The sequence below is a fragment of the Odontesthes bonariensis genome, chromosome 6 (genome assembly GCF_027942865.1).
Source record: "Odontesthes bonariensis isolate fOdoBon6 chromosome 6, fOdoBon6.hap1, whole genome shotgun sequence".
NCBI lineage: Eukaryota > Metazoa > Chordata > Actinopteri > Atheriniformes > Atherinopsidae > Odontesthes > Odontesthes bonariensis.
The window spans coordinates 37,587,330-37,608,608 of record NC_134511.1 but is presented as its reverse complement, the minus strand read 5'-3'; the positions used below and the strand labels follow the sequence as shown (position 1 = coordinate 37,608,608).

At 38.4% G+C, this 21,279-nt stretch overlaps 1 protein-coding gene across 1 annotated transcript; it reads right to left on the bottom strand.

The window, feature by feature from the left end:
* Positions 1 to 14,350: 14,350 nt before the first annotated feature.
* On the bottom strand, positions 14,351 to 19,459 carry stc1 (stanniocalcin 1). Its single transcript, XM_075468685.1, has 4 exons — positions 19,184 to 19,459; positions 17,312 to 17,454; positions 17,004 to 17,215; positions 14,351 to 16,336 (listed from the first exon to the last, which is right to left on the bottom strand). The coding sequence occupies exons 1-4, from the start codon at positions 19,365 to 19,367 to the stop codon at positions 16,036 to 16,038; spliced, it is 840 nt and encodes a 279-aa protein (XP_075324800.1). The 5' UTR covers positions 19,368 to 19,459; the 3' UTR covers positions 14,351 to 16,035.
* Between the last annotated feature and the right edge of the window lie 1,820 nt (positions 19,460 to 21,279).

Here is a 21,279-nt window from a genome sequence, read left to right as displayed (position 1 = left end):
GTTATCTGTCTTTCTAATCACATCTTCCACTCTCATGAATTGGTCCTTGCTGCATGATGAAGATCACGTTCTAAATATGATATGATAATATATCATACTGATCCTTTTCTTCAAAAGCGGATCCTGATTAACACGTGAACAGCACAGAATCGGAAACGTATTCATTAGTGATTGCTGTGTTTGTGCGCCCCAAGCGACGATGCACAATGCCGACTGGGTTCTAGTAGGCCCCCTCATTATCACAGGATCTCTGACTAAAATAAAGAGGTGCTTCAAACTGGCTGCTGAGGACTGGCTTCATCGTTACCTCTTCGTCAAGTCCCTCTCTCCTCATCCCAGGTGGTGCACCATCCTGGCTGACAAATGAGCATTTAGTTTAGAAATGCATCAGGACTGACTGATCCTTTCATTTCAGCATTTTACTCTCATTGAGACCGTTAGCATTTATCATTTATGATACATCACTGCGTGGTGAGAGAGAAAGGACAGGAAAGACAAGGGGGGTATCTGTAATGATGTAAAACAGTAAGGAAATGTAAAAAGAAGTAAACTAATGGATAAGTAATGATGACATTTTGATTGAGTATAATGAAGATTTATTATTATTGGCTCTGCCTGTTCTCTGTCTTTATTTTTTCTCTTATCAAGTTATTTGTCTCTGTATCAACTTGTTATTAACGGTTCATTCACAACAATTGTTTTACTAACTATAAATGATATATTTGTTATTTTAAGGTGTTACTTATGTGAACCAAACTGCGAACCTCAAAATAAGTCTAGCCAAAGGCCCTAAAATGTTTGTTAGGTAACTTGACCTCTTGAAATCTGCTTATGTGAGAACCAATCAGAAAAGACTTGGAAGATGTCTCACTCTAACAGCAAAAAAAAAACTAAAACTAAAAACCTCAACGCAGTGTTGAAGATGAGTGTGTTGCTCTTTTATTGTTAAGTTTTTGTCTAAAACTGTGTTGTGTGAAATAATAAATCCTCACTGTTGAGTACTTAAAGGCTGTTTGAGCCTTTGTTTTCATCTGCGCAAGTGAGATTTCACCCTGTCATGCATCACTATGGTGAGCATGTTTGTAATGTTTGTAAGCAGAAACCAGCCACTTCAGTGGAGGGTATCACCACGGGAAGTGAGTTTGTGAAAACTGAGTGAAAAACAGCAGCATTAAAGATGTCAGACGGATTGTCAGCGGTGCATCACAGGAACATCCACCCTAAAGCTGCTGGTGGAGAGGAACAATTTGGCTGCGAGCAAAAAGAAACTAAAGAATACTTTTAACATATTTTTGAATTCAGGTAAAGCTTAATGCTTGATGTACCGCTAGTTGGACTTTTTTTTTTTCAGGACAAACAGAACTAAATGAAATTTGTTGGAAAAGGCAAAGAAAATGTGAGAATTACACTCTTATAGTCAAAGAAAACATGTTTCTCTGTTTATCTCAACTTCACACTTTAACGCAACACAACTGACATGTCACAAACTTTTTAAAAGGCAGTTTATGTGAATGTAGTAAATGTACAAAAACACACACGCACAAATTCTGACTCTGCTTGTCATAATCCATATATGCACTGGTTAGCTTCCCTTTTAGTTGAGATTTATTCAAACCCCATAACTGTACTAAATATCCCTAATTATAATCTTTCTGAGTTTTGTTGTTGGTTTATAGTCTTTTACTGGTTGGGTCCTTTTCTTTGGCTCAAAGAAACTGAATTCACGAGAGCTTATATGGAGGCTCGTTGCTGTGTGAGCAGCAGTGACGGTTAAAAGTCTGAGGACACGCAACTCCTATGCCTTTTATTCTGTTTGTGTAATATTGCTGTATTATTATTTCTTTTCTTTTTTTTAGTTTTTTTCAATTTTGTCCTATGAGTGATCTGCTCAATTAATTAGTGTGGTTCTGGTTCTCAGCGGTGACCGTGTTTCGTAAACACTCACACTGAATAGTGTTTCCCTTATTATACTAATAGCATGTTGCCTCGTGATTCCTTTATTTTTCATCATTATAATCTTCTTCAGTGGTGAATTTATGAATGTTTCAGGTCATTGTGTTTCCACAAACTACATGTTTTCCTTAAACTTTGCCTGTTCCCATGAGGGTCTGGAGCCTCATTTGTGCAAGTGATAGTCCTTGCTCCAGTCAATAAATGAATAAATAAATAAACGATTGAATAAACAGATTTAAAAGCATATAACTGAATGCATCTTTCACAGGAGTAAAATGACAGGAGCCAAGAGAGCCTGTTCACCTCATAATACCTTCTTACAATGTGCTGAGCACTGTGTAGCCATGCCTCTAAAGAGCTGGTCCAGGATTTTCTTTTAATTCTGGAACACCAGGTCATCTTTTCATGAAGGCAAAATAATATTTATTGTTGAATACAACCGCAAGGGTCACTGATTAGTTGTTGGAGTAATCCCTTGACTGTTTCCAGTGATTTAAAGATAATGACAGTGGGTAAACGAGTGAGAAGAAGAGCAAGGTACAACACCTCATAGCTAAATGATCCACATGACTAATTAACCAACTAATGAATTGATTAACTAGTAATTTAATTATTGCTATGATGTGTAATATTAAAAGAAACGTGTTGTTTTATGAGCATAATTCAAATAGTTGAGGAATAAAGAACTACTTACACCACAAGTAAGAAATGATGTGTTCATGAATGATAAAAGGAAAATGAGCTCAAGAACAGGCCCTGACCACAAGAGCATTAGACCGCACAAGGCAGGACCCCGGGTGCAGGCTGTGCAAAGAGGCCTCTGAGACAGTGCAGCACACAGTGGCATAGATGCAGGCAGGTATGTACGGAGTACGGGTTCCCAAAGCCAAAGCTAGGATATACCTCCAAAGGTGGTGGAGAATGACCAAGCTGAGACCCTGTGGGACTTTCAGATCCAGACTGATAAACTGGTGATGGCTAACCAACCGGACATTGTGGTGGTCGACAAACTAAAATAAGAAGCTGCAGTGATAGATGTCGTTCCAAGTGACAGTAATATCAAGAAGAAGAAACACGAGATGCTCGAAAAATACCACGGCCGTAAGGAGGACGTTGAAATGATGTGGGAAGTGAAAGCAACACTAGTTCCAGTGGTCATTGGAGCACTCAGGGCTGTGACCCCCAAAACTGGGAAAAAGGCTCTCGTAGTTCCATAGAACAACATTAGAGACCTCTGTCCAGAAGAGCGCAGTTCAATTCAAATCCTCATTACAGAATCAAAATTTCATCATTACTTATCCATTAGTTTACTTCTTTTTACATTTCCTTACTGTTTTACATCATTATAGATGTGCGCCGGACGAAATGGTTTAAACTACTTTCATCTTTTTCTCTATTTTGTTCCTGCTCTACATCTTTGATGTCGCCTCCTCAACTCATGTTGATTTCGGGTCTTATTCCAGGCATTACTTTAGCTTTGGAAAGCTCAGTTAGCTACTCCAACAGGTTAACAACTTTCCCATTGCCATGATAATGTTGCATAACAGATGGAAAAATTTGCCAGTTACCAGCAGAAGTCCTTCCAGCGGGCCAGCGTCCAAACCAGCACAGAAAAATGCTTCAGAAATCTGTGTTTTCACAGAAAAAGCTCTGAAGAAAATCTCTGGGATGGTGCCTTTCTTAAAATATACATATATTCATGTATAAAGGACTGAAGTTGGTCATGACCTGGTTTGCTCTTGTACTAGAGGATATTCAGTGGTGGAAAAACTGCAACATGGATTTGCAGGACACATGCTTTAAACCAGTGATATCAACCGTTATATTAGGCAGACAGAGTTTGAAACAAAAACTGATCTGTTTATATGCAGTTTTTTCTTCTTTTTTTCATACAGACTTAATTTTCAATTTCTAAAAAATTCAATTTATTTAAATTTGTCTTATTTTCATCTTGTCTTATGGATGGTTTAATTGTCTGTGCTTCCTGCACCTGCTCTCTCAGATGGTGGAAGTTTTCAGTCACCCAAGGTTTAACAAAACCTCAAAACTTGATGCAATGTTCAGCTTTTGGACATTGACGTTCTATGAAACAAGCTGACAAACCAAGAAACCTGAACTTCAAAAGCATAGACAAAAAAAAAAAAACCCCGGAACTGTTTGACACCTTGGCCATTTTAGCGTGTCCCATTTGATGGGTTAATTACTTAATCACTGCAGCAGTGTTCCCTGAAGCCTCAAAGCAATTCTCTCTCCAACTTTCTGCGACTCTAGTTGCTTAAGGTCATGAAAGCCTTTCCCAATGATTCTACCACATGTACCCTCACTGTAACATAAGAGGTAAAGTTTACCACTACTACCCCTAATTCATCATACAGCAAAATAGGGGGCTGATAGCAGCTGAAAGAGTCGATAGAGTCGACTTACATGGAGTGAAACTAAACGCGGCTCTCCTTTGGCCAATATGTAACTGAAGGTCCTCATCAAAATCTTATGTGACAATGACATTTCTATTCAGGGGAGAAGAAGACTTTTCAACTTAAGAGTATGTGTGTTAATCGATAGTCATGAGACATGGGAGCATTTTCTTACATTCCACAGGACATGCATTGTGGTTTACAGAGTAACTTACTAATGGTGAAAGATGTTGCTTAAAGAATGACATGCAAGTGGTTCAAAACGTGCCTCAAACTGCTGAGCACCTCTACCACCATAATTTTCACAACCGGACAACACATTTCTGGGAAATCATGAAAAGTGTATTCATGAAAAGTCCTTATATCAATAATGTATGATCATTACTGTGATCAAATATTGTTGTGCATCTTACTTTCATGCAAACTTTTTTAAAGGCTTGAATATATATTAGTAGAGGGATTATGATCTATTTTGGAAAGTAATTGACATTCGAGAAGATTGATGTATTTTTCAGAATGTTACAGGCATTCACGGTAGCATGTGACACGTGTGTATCTTGAATTAACTTAGCAATGTTCGCATTTCCAGTTTTAGGACATTTAATTTTAGAGGACGACATTATCAATTTTTATCATTATGGTCCTACCTTTAAAGAGAAAGTAGCCTTGAAATCATTTGATTTGCTGAAAAAGGGATGACAAAATCAAAGGATTTTAGTGAACACTTACCACCTATTGAGACAGTATATGTATCAGGATCCATAATAGAAGCACAGTTCTTTCTAAAGTAAAATGATTGTGCAATATGTATAATTCTTATTGAGAAAATTAACTTGAGGTATGAGTTTCAATCTAGAGTTTTCTGAAATCAACACGGTAAAAAAGATACACAAAGGAAAACTTGTATGTAACTGAATGATCCTGAATGAACAGGTTATACCTTAACAAGACACTATTGTGATCATCAATCAACTTCAGCATTCTTGTAAACTTTTAGTTAGATTCAAATTTATTGGTTTTATAAATCCAACTTGTAAGCATTGTCCACACGTTCTTCACAGTGTAGAGGTCAGGATTTGGAAACCTGCAACCAGCTTTATTGTGTATTTGGGGTCTTTGTACTTTTGGGACACCAAAAGTGCAGGATGTTACTGCCGTCACTATGATTAACAGTTGAAACAAAGTTATTGCCGTTAAAGTCTCATCTTTATGTCTTTAAATGTATATCTGCTCATTGTTGCAATCAATCTTTGTCTCATTTGAATTCACTCTTTCTTCAAGAAACTCCTTTCTTTGCCTCTGTGGTCAGCTGTATTCTTCAGTCGTGCTTGAATGTGTTTATTATGGACCAGCAGTATCTCTCTTGGACAGCAGCTTCTCATACCATAGCACTGTCAACTATTGATAGTGGTACTAGTGTTCCAGCGGCTTCCATTTCATGGCACAACCGTGCCTTGATGGATTGCTTCCTGGGTTGTTCTTGACCACCAAAACCAGTTTATTGATTCTTTCAGACCTTGAGAAAGCCGCTACTCCTCCCAGTGACATGTACTTGCGTACCTATGTTTTTGGGGATCTTGGAAAAGAGCAATCCTCTTTGTCAGATCTGAGTTGTGTTCTTTGATTTTTTAATTCTATGGTGTGTTCAGTGAATAATGTTAAATAGACCTTTTTGGCATAGAAAAACTAATAAGTGCAATTACTCACAATCAACAAGGAGATTTTTGAGCACTGCTTGTGTTTTTTCGAACAAAAAATGTATGTACAATCATTTTACGGCAAGAAAATAATACAAAAAAAATTACTTTCATGACTTTCATGTCCATGATTTTAGTGTAAACTTTTTGCCAAATCTTCTAACTGTCACCTGTACCAGCTGCCACACTCCTGATCTCTTCATGCATCAAATACTGTTCGGCCAGTTTGCATCAGCCACACTAATGAGTGACCTTTTAAAGGGGTATGATGTACGCATCTTAACATATTTCACTCATAATCATTTACTTCTGCATCCATAAATCTGGAAGGAAATTTTAAATTTGGCTTACTTTCAATGATGCCCAGCTGTTATGACACAAATGTCAGTGTTATCTCTCAGCCATATTGAAGGAATGTTGCACCAGTGCTTCAGATTATGGCTTACAGCAACCTAAGCCATTATCACGTTACTGATCATGAATTACTTTGGGATTCCTGCTTGTTTGTAGTGTGATGGAGTGATGTAGAATTTAAAGCTGTTTTCAGTATCTATTATTTCATGTACTGAACATACCATCGTCATGTTGTCAGTGTCTACTTGATTTAAAATAACAAATTAGGAGTGTAGCAATTAACTTGGACTCAGAAAATTGTGAGGACGTGCAATAGATTAATTTAGGATTAAGATTAAGAAACAATAACCGAAATGGCTTTTAAAATAATCATTTAACACTGACATGAGAGATCTTAGCATCATTGTTATTAAAGCATAGTGTTTGTGAATTTGCCAATTTTCAGATGTTACAGCTTTGTGTGGTGTATAAAGACATACATTTGTGTGATACATTTTCAGCCACTAGATGTCGCTACCACACTGCATTACTTCCAAAGAGGTGTTTTTTTACCCCCTGAACCTTATGATCAATAAGTGAGAATTCAGTTCTTGCCATGTTACTGAATTCAAAATATATGTAGGAGTTACGAATTTCGTCAACTGATTTTTTTCCCCACGACCTGAACTATATTTATTATCTGTCTATTGAGGATCCTGCATATGAGTTTCAAAACTGTAGCTCAGTCTTGTGTAGGCGTGTTTCTTGTGCACTCTTACCATTTCTTCCAGGTTGTATACAAAGCCAAGAATGCAGCTGGAACAGAGGATAACCATAAACTATGTCTGTGTGGAACGTGGTTTAATCTACATTGTGGTTTTACCCGTATTGTGTATTTTCCATTGTGCTCTGTGGGAGAGCTGGTAAATCGTCAGGTGCAATAAGAGAAGGAAACATCTGAGAGCATTCAAGAGACTTTCAGCTGCATGAGTGAAGTGACTGAATATGATGCTCATTTGGCTCCATCAGTTTAATTGGCAACGGCAGACTTCAGATGCACGAATAACATAGCTCTGCAAATGGACTGTGACAAAATGCAGAGGATCTATTTATCTCTACTTTCAGTGAAAATGAATACCTGTTTGATTGTATATATTTGGCATATCCAGAGCCAAAAACTGCATTGCATGTTATTCCAAGACAAATGCTTTCAAGAGAGATGCTTTGACAGGAATGGAAAATGTCTGTTTCATCTCTTTCCCCTGCCACTCCAGCACTTCCTTCAGTAAAATTTGATCTAATTTTCTTTCCCTTCCTTGGGTATTTCCCCACAGAAATGAAGGGATAATGATTGCTGGGTAAGATTGGAGTGGATCTAATCTTCCACTGCTCTCAGTCTTACTCCATTTCACTGCACATCTAATTTGTCACAGTGCTGATGAATATGCCACAAGTTTCATGGGAACGACTAGGACCTAATGAATATAAAACACACTGGGAGAGGGGAGAAGCAATTGCCGTACCGCACTAACCACAGTGCATTGTTCATTTGCCCCATCAAATTGGTGACACTCTGCATGCACTATGCATTTATTTCCTCCCTCAGAATCTGATCAAAAGGTTAAAACAGTGACAAACAATAGTGGGTCTGTTGCTTGCCTGCATACTGGAGACAGAAGCTCTATGAACTTTTATGATCTCTGACTTCAGGGTCACTGTGTTTGCCCAAAAAGGGAATCTTGCACCACATAATGCTGTGCAAATGAGCCTACTTTCTGGAGGCCTGCCTGTAAGAAATGCATGCAAGAATATTTGCTCATATTTGTAAGCATTGCATGCAGATGTATTTTTTTGTACATGCATGTTGCAGAAGGTTTTTCATCCTATAATCTTGCATCTCATGGCTCAAATGTATCACAATATCACGAATTTTAGAAAGCAGTAACATCACATAAAAAGAACACAAGCAGATGGTATGAATCGCATCTGCATAATGACATTGTAATTTTCGTCATTATTCATTATTACTCTGGTAGTGATTGTCAGGGTGGTGATACACTCGGCAGCAGTCCAAGCTACAGGCAACAAAATGAATAGGCAGGGTCAAAAATCTGCTCAAATGTTTCCTGGCAACAAGATGTTTCACTGCGATGTAATTCAGCAGTAATTCCATCCAAATTGCTTTTAAAAGTTGCTCTCTACATAACTACAGCTATGTAACCGGGCAGAAAGACTCAGTGAGAGACAGATTTTAAAGGGAACACATGGGGAAATTCGTTCTGTCCATCCTGCGTGTGCTCAGTCCATCAATGGTTTTAGAGTGAATGTCTCTTTAAAGCAGGACAAGATAGAATCTGTGAGCAGAGCTGCTGCATCACCTATCCAAGAGACTGGAGAGCGGTTGATGAGAAAGCCCTTCAGGACTATTCTCTAAATAGGCATGAAATTATATCTCCCTCTGACTGAGATTAGCGCCCATGGAGCCTTTTGCATTCTGCCCCCTCTTTTCCTCAGGCTCTCAAAGCCAACAGTCACTTTGCAGTTTCAGCTCGTTTGTGCTGAAGTTTAAGAAAGTTCATTTTCATCAGGAGGTGCTGTCTGCGTCTCTCAGCTTTCTTCATGGGTATTGCAGGATTTGCAACACATGCTGCGAGCATGTGGTAAACCAAAGCAATTTCATGTTATAATTATTGGTGCATAGGAGAGTAACTATTGTATCATTCACTGGAAAGAATGTAATATTTTTTTAGTTTCAGGACATGCAGTACAGAACACAGTTATTCTGTTGAATCAAATTCTTTTTTAAAAAGAAAGCTATATCAATTGTTAACAACACACATGCAAACTCTGAATTCACTCAAAACAGTGGAGGAGGTGGGGTGCAACAACAAATGAAAAAAAAACTCAATCACAGCATGGGAAATTATTTACAATCTGGACAAAATTATTATACAATAATCATGCAGAGCTGAGAGCAATATGATCCGGCCCCTTCATGAAAGAACATCTGCATAATTTCAGAGGAGAAATCTTGTCTTCAGCAGGAAAACTGAGCACCTATGCACCTAAATCTTGACTGCCCAGTAGCACAGTGACAAAAGCACTTGATGCCTACAGGAGCTCAGACTAGAAGAGGAAAGCAGTGCTATCATATGAGCTCACCACTTCCAAAAACAATAGAAAGTGAACAGAAATGAGGCAAACACTAGAATCCACTATTCACAGCACACAAATCCACCTTTCACCTCATGCCAGTGTAATTTTAGTGGCTTATACAATATTTCTATATATTCAATGTATATGGTGATGATGCATATTAGGAAAAAATGTCCAACAGATAGTAGTTATCCAGACCCTACAGTTCCCCACAGCTCTAGAAAGCTGTGTGGCTCCTTTTATCTGATCATTTTGGTTTGCGGGCAGCCAAGTCTCCCAAGAAAACATTGAACACGTATGTTCGTCCACTTGCCAAAACTGCCAACATAAGGCAGAAATGTTTCACAGTTACAGCTGCCAGTTATTTTAGGACAATATTCAGGTGATATGAAGCCAACTTGTAATTAAGTGTCATCTCATATTGAAACCAAAACATGTTTTCTTTATGCCTAAACTTAACCAACCACAACAAGCAGTGAAGCTGAAAAAAGTCCTTAGATAATATTGGGTTGGATGAAACTTAAGCTCCATTCTATGGTATGACAGTGCACAGTGTAACATCACCTCCCATCTCCTAATAAGTATTTTGAATATCTAATATTTGGAAAACACAACTTTCTACACAGTTTCATGTGATACAAAACATAGTCGATTGCTGTTACTTTCAACACTGTTCATTTTCTATTTTGTACAGAGCTTTTTGTCTTCTATTGCATCCAGCATCCCTTTATAGGCTCTGCATTCTCAGACTGGGACTTTTCTGGTTTCTGGTATCACTGAAGTCATGAACTTGTTTTTCTTTGTTAGAAAATTACTGTCCAGTTCCCAGCTCCATTGCTGTGAGAGATTACGATAGCTCCAAGTTTGATGATTAGTTGGTAGTTAAAATCTGCCTTAGCCATCATTTACTTATTGATTTACGGCTTTTTAGAAAACATTAAACTTTCTCATCTATCCGTTTCTTTAGTTTTTCAAAGATTTAGAGACTTAAAGCTGAAAAGGACACACAGTAGGTGTAACTCTTTGGAAGCTGGTGCCAAATGTTTGGGATGGCACTAAGCCTAGAACTGTCTTCTCTTCTTTTTTACGTTGCTGAGGATATTAGAAATCTTTATAGAACTGGATATTATTGTGGTGTGATGGGTGACACGTTCACTGTCGAAATTGTGGTCTGGTTGAAAAAGTGGTGATGAAGAGAGTCAGCAGTGCAGATAATCATGCACATTTCAGAAAACACACTTTGTGCACACTGAGGGTCATATCAGTTTGCTTGTCTTTATGTGGTTTGTGTGGCGAAATATGCACACATTCCCTCACTTAACCAGCATGCTTCACTTTCTGATAAATAAATCAGTCATAAAATCAGGCAGTTATCGGAATACTTTTGAGTGATTTGAGAAGAAGAATGAAGCACTTTAAAATGGTGAATGCTTGTGTAAATGTCCAACTTATAATGGATCCAAATTTGTGAAACAAGAGCAAAGCAACACATTTCATTCCATGTGCCAGATTTGAGAAATATTTTATTTCTGATCAGCAAAAGACACACAAATGATGCATTGTATCTTTCATGACTTTTCAGTACAGAGGAAAAACCCAAACATATACACAGTATGGGCATATATGTATATGGGTATATCTTAAAGTGCAAGTGATTCACAAGGGTCAATCATGCGTTACATAGCATTGGTATCAGGAACTTCAGAAATTTCCTATAATCTGCAATATATTTTTGAATCTGAATCTAAAATAATTGTCACTTATATATGAAAAAAAAATAAACTTTACTCGTCACTGACACTGCTTGATTTGAAGCACAACATTTAGCCATCTATTTCAAGTCTTGAGGGGAAACAGTACCATGAAGTGCCAGAAGTGAAGGAGGTTTTAGTCTTTAGTATTAACAGGAACAGTCTCGCAAAACTCACCATGGATCAATTTGACAATACTCCAGTACCACCTTGAGCAACTTTTTACCTGGATTATAATCTAAAACAGAAAGAAATCAAAAGACTTTTCTCACTTTTGGTTTTCCTAATAGCGTTCACTAGTCACATAACTTGGGCATGTCCTTGTCAAAAGAGACATTCAGTATACAGATACATTCTCCAAAGTGACCTTCTACTTGGTGAGGAAACAGTCAATTTGCCCTTGCTAAACGTGTTTGACATGTTCACAGAAAAATAAATATGTAGACATGGATCGACACGAAAATGCTGAAATGCAAATGGAGCGATGCTGGGCTCACTGTGTGTTGACAGATCAGAGCGGTCTCAGCAGAGGCATCGGTACGGCATCATACAGGGTAGTAGGAGTTTAGCAGCAACTGTTGGGTTTTGGATTTACCCGTGGACAACAAAGATACAGACACATGTATCAATAGTACATGAAGAAGCCCTGACCCTTCAGGATATGAAATATTCAAACTCATCTCTATTCACTGGGTAAATAAAATATGCCTCAGATGCACGTGTGCTGAATGTTTCAATGCCCTTTATAGTGGTTAAGATGCAAAGTGCATATTCAACTGAAAGCGAAAGCTTGGATATAGTAGTTCCCAAGTAATTCCTTCCCAACGTCTGCCCCTTGCATCACATGACACAAAAGAAATGATCCTATTCACAGAACAAAAGAAACAGCGATTTAGGAAAAAACACAGAAACGGAAAGCATTATAGAGGAGCGATACTTCACACTGTAAGTGCAGCATGTAAGCACATGCTGCTGCTTCATTCACACAGCATCAGCTGGCACTGAATGAAAAAGGTCGATTTCTGTGTTGCTGTGAATCCTTTGTGTGTAATTATTGCATAGTTTGGAATTCCTAACATAGCTCTTAAACTGACACAGAAAAATAAAGCTTCTCTTTTTCTGCTCACAGTAATCCTTAACAAAGTCACTTCTCTTGTATAACAGACTGGGTTTATTTTCTTTGTTGAAGTTATAGGGGGAAAAAAAAAATCTAAATTGTTAAGTGTTGCAATGTTATCACAAAATAAAATAAAATTTCAAGAAAACCAACTTGTACAGCTTGACTTTTAAAGTAAGGCTAATTTTGAACCAAACCCAACCCAGGTCTAAAGTTCACTTCTACACTGCATTGTCAATTTGAACACAATGTCATTTTGTACATTGTCATTTTCAATGTACTCACTTATTTTACATTTTAAACTTACTTAATTTACTCTGCTCTAAACCAACTTAAGCCAACGAATATTTCACTGAAGTCTATGGTGCCAACCCATAATCTATTTGCTACAAATGAAAGCAAACACCAGCATGAAGACCACTGTCAGTGTGGCTAAGTACTAACCTATTTATTCTGAATGATTGTCTTCCTCGGAAAGCCACGAGACCAGATTCTGAAAAAGAACTGTTCAATGAATAGAATCATCATTAATCATCATCATTTTATATCGAGACTGCGCAGCTTGATGTTTGTTCATTTCACCCACAGATTGGTGGGTATGTGCTGCTTATCTGTGACTAATTCCCACAGTAGTCGGAGCAAAAAACAATGTCTTAAAAAAAAAGTAAAACCAGGTGAAAGAAACATCAAATATATTGTGATGTTTTCATGGGCAAATTAAAGTTAGTTTCAATCCATCAATAGTCTTATTTGGCAAGGTACTTGATGCTGGCGTTTGTTTTTACCATCACTATACGTGGTCTGTCTTCAACAACCTCCACTGAAAATGCACTTCTAGCAGCTAAGATGACAACCTTTATCGAAAACATCCCCCAAGTGTCAAACTAGGCTAAGACTTTATTGTGGTCCCTTGTAACACCCACAAAGTACATTACCTGACCTGAATGACTAACCTTGTTCCCCTATGGCCAGCACAGAGTCATGACATGGGTCCCATTCAGTCATCAGTCAAAGAGTGTCAGCTCTTTTTTTTATGATTTTTTTTTTTTTTTTATTTGGCATAGAGCTCATGTTCAAATAGGAGCCATGGCTAAACTGCTTTTAAACCTGTAAATTGTCATTCACACAGCATCAGCTGGCACTGAATGAAAAAGGTCGATTTCTGTGTTGCTGTGAATCCTTTGTGTGTAATTATTGCATAGTTTGGAATTCCTAACATAGCTCTTAAACTGACACAGAAAAATAAAGCTTCTCTTTTTCTGCTCACAGTAATCCTTAACAAAGTCACTTCTCTTGTATAACAGACTGGGTTTATTTTCTTTGTTGAAGTTATAGGGGGAAAAAAAAAATCTAAATTGTTAAGTGTTGCAATGTTATCACAAAATAAAATAAAATTTCAAGAAAACCAACTTGTACAGCTTGACTTTTAAAGTAAGGCTAATTTTGAACCAAACCCAACCCAGGTCTAAAGTTCACTTCTACACTGCATTGTCAATTTGAACACAATGTCATTTTGTACATTGTCATTTTCAGTGTACTCACTTATTTTACATTTTAAACTTACTTAATTTACTCTGCTCTAAACCAACTTAAGCCAACGAATATTTCACTGAAGTCTATGGTGCCAACCCATAATCTATTTGCTACAAATGAAAGCAAACACCAGCATGAAGACCACTGTCAGTGTGGCTAAGTACTAACCTATTTATTCTGAATGATTGTCTTCCTCGGAAAGCCACGAGACCAGATTCTGAAAAAGAACTGTTCAATGAATAGAATCATCATTAATCATCATCATTTTATATCGAGACTGCGCAGCTTGATGTTTGTTCATTTCACCCACAGATTGGTGGGTATGTGCTGCTTATCTGTGACTAATTCCCACAGTAGTCGGAGCAAAAAACAATAGAATAAAATAAAAAGTAAAACCAGGTGAAAGAAACATCAAATATATTGTGATGTTTTCATGGGCAAATTAAAGTTAGTTTCAATCCATCAATAGTCTTATTTGGCAAGGTACTTGATGCTGGCGTTTGTTTTTACCATCACTATACGTGGTCTGTCTTCAACAACCTCCACTGAAAATGCACTTCTAGCAGCTAAGATGACAACCTTTATCGAAAACATCCCCCAAGTGTCAAACTAGCTAGGCTAAGACTTTATTGTGGTCCCTTGTAACACCCACAAAGTACATTACCTGACCTGAATGACTAACCTTGTTCCCCTATGGCCAGCACAGAGTCATGACATGGGTCCCATTCAGTCATCAGTCAAAGAGTGTCAGCTCTTTTTTTTATGATTTTTTTTTTTTTTTTATTTGGCATAGAGCTCATGTTCAAATAGGAGCCATGGCTAAACTGCTTTTAAACCTGTAAACTAATTAAAACTATAATAATGCTTTAAAATAATAAAAAATTAAATAATATAGTAGGAAAATAAATATCATTCCAACAAGGCTCTTTTTTTTTAAATAGTCATCCTCCATCTTGACAGAAGAAGTCAGTGTGTATGTCACATGAGTCACCTCAGAGAATGATAATCATCAGTCCAAGAGGATGGCTGCCTTCACTCTCATCGGTGAACATGTTAATCAGCTACGGCACATACACGACTGCTTCACACCCAGTTAAGAGTGCGTATACAGATCCAATTAAACATGGTCCCATAGATACTGTAGAGCTCAACAGTCTTATGTTGCAAGTGTCTGAGATATAAGATATGCAAAAAAGGACTTTCTGATAGATGTGGCTACAACCTGGACAATCCTTCTGTGCAGAATAATTATTTGAAACACATGACCATGGCTACATCTGCCATCTGAAAAAAAAGAAAGAAAAAAAAGTATTATAGCTATAAACAATTTTGGTATTTTATGAATAGCATTCAGGGCAGTTTGAAGTTTTTTTGGTCAGTTTAAGGTAACCTCTCGTAGTTTATTGTGAAACTTCTACAGACCTCACTCCATTTGAGCATTCTTTCAGAGGGCTGGCTATGGCTGTCTCTGATAACTTAGTATACAGTACATTTAAGTGTTATGTTAGTGCTATTATGCTCATTTCTCGTGCTCACAATTGGACTGGTCTCACTGCTGAAATGCTAGATACATCTATCAATATATTCCCATTCCTACAAACTCAACCAGTGATGATGCATTTACTGACTTCTATTCATGAACAAATTAAAATGATGAAATTGTGTTTGTCTTTTAATGGAACACTATGGCTGTTATATTTCTTTCTTTTTTTTTGTTTTGTTTTACTTGGCATCAAAAGATGTCTGACTTCTTAAGGACTCATTTCTGTTGGAGGATGTGAAAAGGAGCAATTAGGACCATGTTGCACAAATGCAACAGCCACATGTTCAACACTGACTGTGACATATCTGAAAACAGTCGATGGAAGATGGGTTCTCTCAAGCCTAATGTGTAGGATATACAATATTACAACAATTTAACTGATATCAACTCTATGGGCAGTCCAGCATTCCCTAGAGGTGCACGTTTCAGTAACTTCCAGTCTAGCAGAGGAATGGATTGTATCACCCCTAGGGAATTGAGGAGCTTTCATGATTTTTTTTTTAAGGAGTGCGTGGAGTTTTCTGAATCTGAGTGGAAGTTATGAGCCGTCACCGGCCGAGCGCTTTTTGCCTAAATGACTGGCAGAGTCTCTGTTTCGCAGATTAGGCTGGATCTTGTACATATGGGGACTCATGGACCAGCGCCAGCTCCCACGGCCCTCCACTCCAGTCGGGATGGCGGCAGCTGCAGCCACAGCAGTGGATGGGCAGGGCTTGCTCTGCAGCAGCTGAACAAGCATGGTCATCTCTGGGCCCAGCCGTGACACCATGCTGGTTCTAATGCGGTCTACTGTGTCCTCATCGCAGTCCATCAGGCTCTGTAGCAGCTTTCCATAAAACCTAGGAAAAGCAAAGCATAACAGTGAATTTTAAGCACTTTCAAGCATAGGATAAAAAATGTGCAACATGGTAAGAGGGTACAAACGGTTCAAGCCTTGATAGAATTGTTTTTGTGTGTTTGCACACATTTTGTATGATCTGATGTCATCTATATGGGAGTAACCATAGTGTAGCTCTAGGCACTAATAAGCCTTGTGCTCCACCCTCCAATCCTTTTGTGTCCCCTCCCAAACTGCAATCTTACATGTCTTACAACAACAAAAGGAACAAAACCATTCAAACTTGATTTTCTTGTTTGATTTTTGTTTTTAAAGGTATGCAAACATATATAAAGAATATGAAAAACATGGAACTCAAAGCTATCCTGCGACTGGATCGTGTAGTGGTACGTTTGCTGCCCGTCATGTGGGTGACCACAGTTCCTGATCTCCCCCTGCATGAAAGGTATTACATCCACTAGAGGTCCTTCGGCAAGACCCCCTTATGCTACCTGCCTACCTGGGATATGAGTGTAAGTCGCTTTGGATAAAAGCGTCTGCCTTAAATATGTACCTTTCAATGTCTATTGCTCTCTTTTTGACTCATAACAGAACGAGAAACAAGAGCATGTTGGAGTTTCAAAGTTCCTCATTGTGACAACATAACTTGTAAAGTACGAAGAGCTCACCTGTTTGGGAAGTGACTTGGCAGCTGTGCCACTTCACCAATAGCATCTGGATTAGATCGGGCAACAGTGCAGATATCCAGCTTGCTGTAACACTCCTCTTGGACTTCAGTTATCATTCTTTGGAAGGTGGAGCAGCGACGGATGGTGGGAAATGCCTTGGAGGTGATGCCATTGGCAATGCACTTAAGGCTCTCCTTCACAAATGCTTTACCCTGTAAAATAAATAAATACATATTGTCCTTGACAATTACATTCTTGCCATCCAACACAGCTCACATGCACATACCAGCAAAGTGTGAAGTATATACCTGAGTGTCAAATTTAGCAGCACTGTACAGGAAGGACTTGCAGATGTCATGCATGCCATCTGTGTCACAAGTTGAGTTTTCCAGGCAGGCAAAGACTCCGCAGCCAACTTGGAGGGCACTGTTGAGACAGCGTGCCACATCTGCTGTGGGCAGAGAGAATGAACCATCAGCATGGGAGCCAACAGTAGGATCACTGGGGATCACTGCACACTCACTGAGCTCATTACACAAGGGTTGCCAGGGTTTCAGCTAAAAAATGCTGTGAACAAAAGAGAATTTTCAAACTATGGTGATTCACAAAAGATGTACAGTAACCCGGGGCAAACAGTGACTTGACAGGAGTTTGGACACCTCCAAGCTCCAATAATCTCAGACACTATTTGGCACCGCTGCACTATTATCTTGGCAGGAACTTATTCTCCACTGTTTGGTTCTTTTCAGCAGCAGTTGGATGAACAACACCAGAAATACCAAAGAGTTTCCTAAAAATTGTTGGCATGCCTGTGAACACGCATAAACATACATACAAACACACACACACACACACACACACACACACACACACAGAGACCCAAATATACTGCCACCAAACTTCATCTTTAATGATTTTACATAAGCTGTGACTGTCAAACTAAATTGGAATCTCCAAACCATGTTCATAACTACTAATTAAGAACACATCAGTTAAACATCCAGATCTGATCCCATGCACATCTACATCATGAAATACTTAAAAAAAAAAAAATGCTGCCATACTCGTTTGAAGAGTGTCACATGACTGGAATAGTTATTAGGCTGATTAACCTACCAGCAGCCCTGCTCTTTGTAAATCCTTTGAAACAGCCACCCAGCAGCAAAGCTCTGTATTTCCATCCATGTGCCAAAATATGATCTTTGCCATAAGGGACACAGCTCAAAGTCCATGCAGCCGACTGGAAATTTTACACCAAGACAAAGCTATAAAACATAATCTGTAAATCAGCATATCCAGAAGGTTGGCTTTTCTTAATCTTTATCCGAGAATCCACTGAGATGGAGGGCAGCCTGACTCAAATCCTATGTAATAGCCATTAAGAAATGTCATAGAGGAGCCTAAGCCTACTTGGCAGCCTTTGAATCTGGGGCCCCATGTTGACCTGCACGGTCAGATAAAGTCTGTCTGCCATCGGGGAACAGAGATTGCACTCAAAATATAGAGAGTGAGCTGCAAATCTCCTAATGATGAAGCAAATCATGCAGAAGGGAATGAGCATCCCTGTTACCCACTGCCTTCTATCACTGAGCTGTAGTTTGAGTTTAAAAGGGAAAACTCATCATTTGATTTCTTTTGTGTCATTTATTATAAGATATTACGAAATATTTTGACTTTGGCTTTCTTTTATTTGACAGAAAGGAAATGTGAACTAACAGGGTTGCATTCATTAATCCAAAGCCACAGCCATAGTGACAAGCAGTTTAGCCTCCTACTTCTTTTTCTGACTTCAAAGCTATACAGGAAACCTTTTGTTTTATGCACTGAGAACCCCTGAAGTCCTCCTCTATTCTGTGTAAGTAGAACCTATGCTGCAGCCAAAGCAATGAGACAGACTAACAGCATGACACAGCCTGCGCTCTCAGGTGTCAGCACCGTGCTCCATGCTCATCTGTTGCCGGCAGGACACCGGCAAAAACCACAGCGTTAATCCCGAAGCCTTCTCCATGAATCAACGCGCTCGTTTAGACAGAAAAGGCTGCATAGGCCAAAAAAGATGAGGGAAAAATATCTACATAGTATGCGATCAAAGGTAAATATGTGCAATGTGTAAATGATGTGTAAAAGATAAAAGCAGTGCACTCTGAAATACATGCAGATAGAGGCAGCGTGCTACTTACAAGGGCTATTGGCAGAAAAGCGTGCTCTCCTGGGCGAATAGGACTCGTTTTGATCCAGTTCATATGCAGATGCATTCAGCACCATCAGGAGAAAAAGTCCGGTCCTCAAAGGCATCGTCCTCTTAGAACAAGAGATCATACAACTAAAGATAAAGAGACGCCTCCTGCTTTGTGTGTAATTCATAAGAATAACGCTCCAAAAGCTTCTGCAGAACAAATGTGGGCTGTTACAAGTACGCTGCCGGTAATTTCTCTACAATGTACTCCTGTCTATCCTTTTGACTTGCATGACAGATAACGCCGATGTCAAGTCTGCATGGGTTTATATGGGAGCGCTGAGTATAACGAGTGCTGCTCGGGCCAATCAGAACGCTTCTTCAACACCGTGGGTCTCCACACTACTAATTGATAATATTATTCAACAGCGACCAATACTGTATATAATATGAATCAACATCCCGGTTCTTAGCCATTCTTTCGTACACCCCCCCTTCCAAAAAAAATCAAATCTAAATTCTGATTATTCCTGATTTTAAGTACTTGGATTAATATAACCTAGTCTCACCCTTTCCGTCCATCGGTTCTCAGTTGAAGTCGTATCTCACTTTATCACTGAATCCCTGATCAGGTGATGCCTGACTTGTACATTATCAGATGCGCCCTGAAATCAGTTTAATCTATGGAACGGTTTAAGGTGAACTTGTCTCGTGCAAAATAAAGGAGTTTTCTTATTCCTGTGTAGCCCTAAATGTAGGATGACCGTTTCCTCTACTCCAAAAACATAATTTCTTGCTTTATGATTATTTATTTATGCTATATGTGTTGTTTCTGATTTGAGTTATGATGGAAATTATTTTATCTACACAAAAGAAAAAAAAAACAAGATTCGGCACCAGGTTACTATTTGAATTATACTGGAATATAATGCAACACTACTCTTATACGGCTTTCGGATACTTATTCTCTTGTTTGTTATCCCTGCTGAGTCAACACACAGCAGAGATATCTTCCATAACTTACCCCTTCTGTCCTCATTTGTGCCTTTTATGTGTGAAAGCAACCTCTGTAAATGTGTATTCATATCCATGATACATCAATTTGCTTTTATTGATTCATAAACCATTATAATGTAATTGTTCATATGTGTTTGATCAGGATCTCTCCTAATATTCCATTTATTTTTTTCAGTATGAGTGAACACCTCAATTAGAATACTGAATTTACATTAGCCTTAGATAAATATATAAAATATATGATCTATAAAGATTTATAACTTCCCTCGCTTTACACATTTTGAGAATAAAAAATTCTACTAGTACTCTTCCATGACTATTAAAATGCCAGTGTGTGCTTGGTTGTGTATGTGTTTCTGTGATAGTAGAGATTGTCGTTTAAAGTAATGATTTGGGAGTAAAAGTAAAGTTAAAGGATACTCATTTTATGAATATCGAGGGGCACTTATCCCCTGAGACTGTCCGTAAAACGTGCCCATATGGCATTTGTTCATATACATACAGGCAGGTATTTTTTAATAATTACGTTCAAAGAATGTGTGACCTCTGGTGGTCCTTGGAGCAACTGCATGGTAAGGACAAAAATGGCGCCCATGACGACATGGTTTCGTTAAAAAAACTAAAAAAACAAAATCATAGCCATGATTATACCATGATTATTTCCAACCATAACAGAGTGATGCTGTTTTCCAATACCAAGCAGCAAGTAGTAAGGTTTCGTCATGATGTGTTGTGTTTACATGTGACCACGGCAACCAAAGCAAAATGGTGTACATGTTGTAAAAATAATGCCCTTTAGACCTATCCATGAACTTTTTCTAACCCCAAAACAGCAGATATTATAGCCTAAATTCAATCAAGAAGGGACAAAGGTGTTTTAGTAAAATGTCCAGTTATTGACAACATGTATGTCAGACAAAAGCCCATGATTGAGTGGCGTCTCCACTTAACCACTCCCCTTTCTCCTAATGGAAAAGACAAGAGGATGACGTCTGCTTTAAAGTTGGAATTCGGTTTCCTTTCTGCTGCTTGTAGGAGCGGTACTTCATTGTACTTCCTTAAGGCCACAATATGAGCTCTGAA

Coding starts and splice junctions, on each gene's coding strand:
- stc1 (XM_075468685.1), bottom strand. CDS start 19,367: ATGAATTACACACAAAGCAGGAGGCGTCTCTTTATCTTTAGTTGTATG. Junction 17,216..17,311: donor CTGCTAAATTTGACACTCAG/GTATATACTTCA, acceptor TTTATTTTACAG/GGTAAAGCATTTGTGAAGGA. Junction 16,337..17,003: donor CCAAGTCACTTCCCAAACAG/GTGAGCTCTTCG, acceptor TGCTTTTCCTAG/GTTTTATGGAAAGCTGCTAC.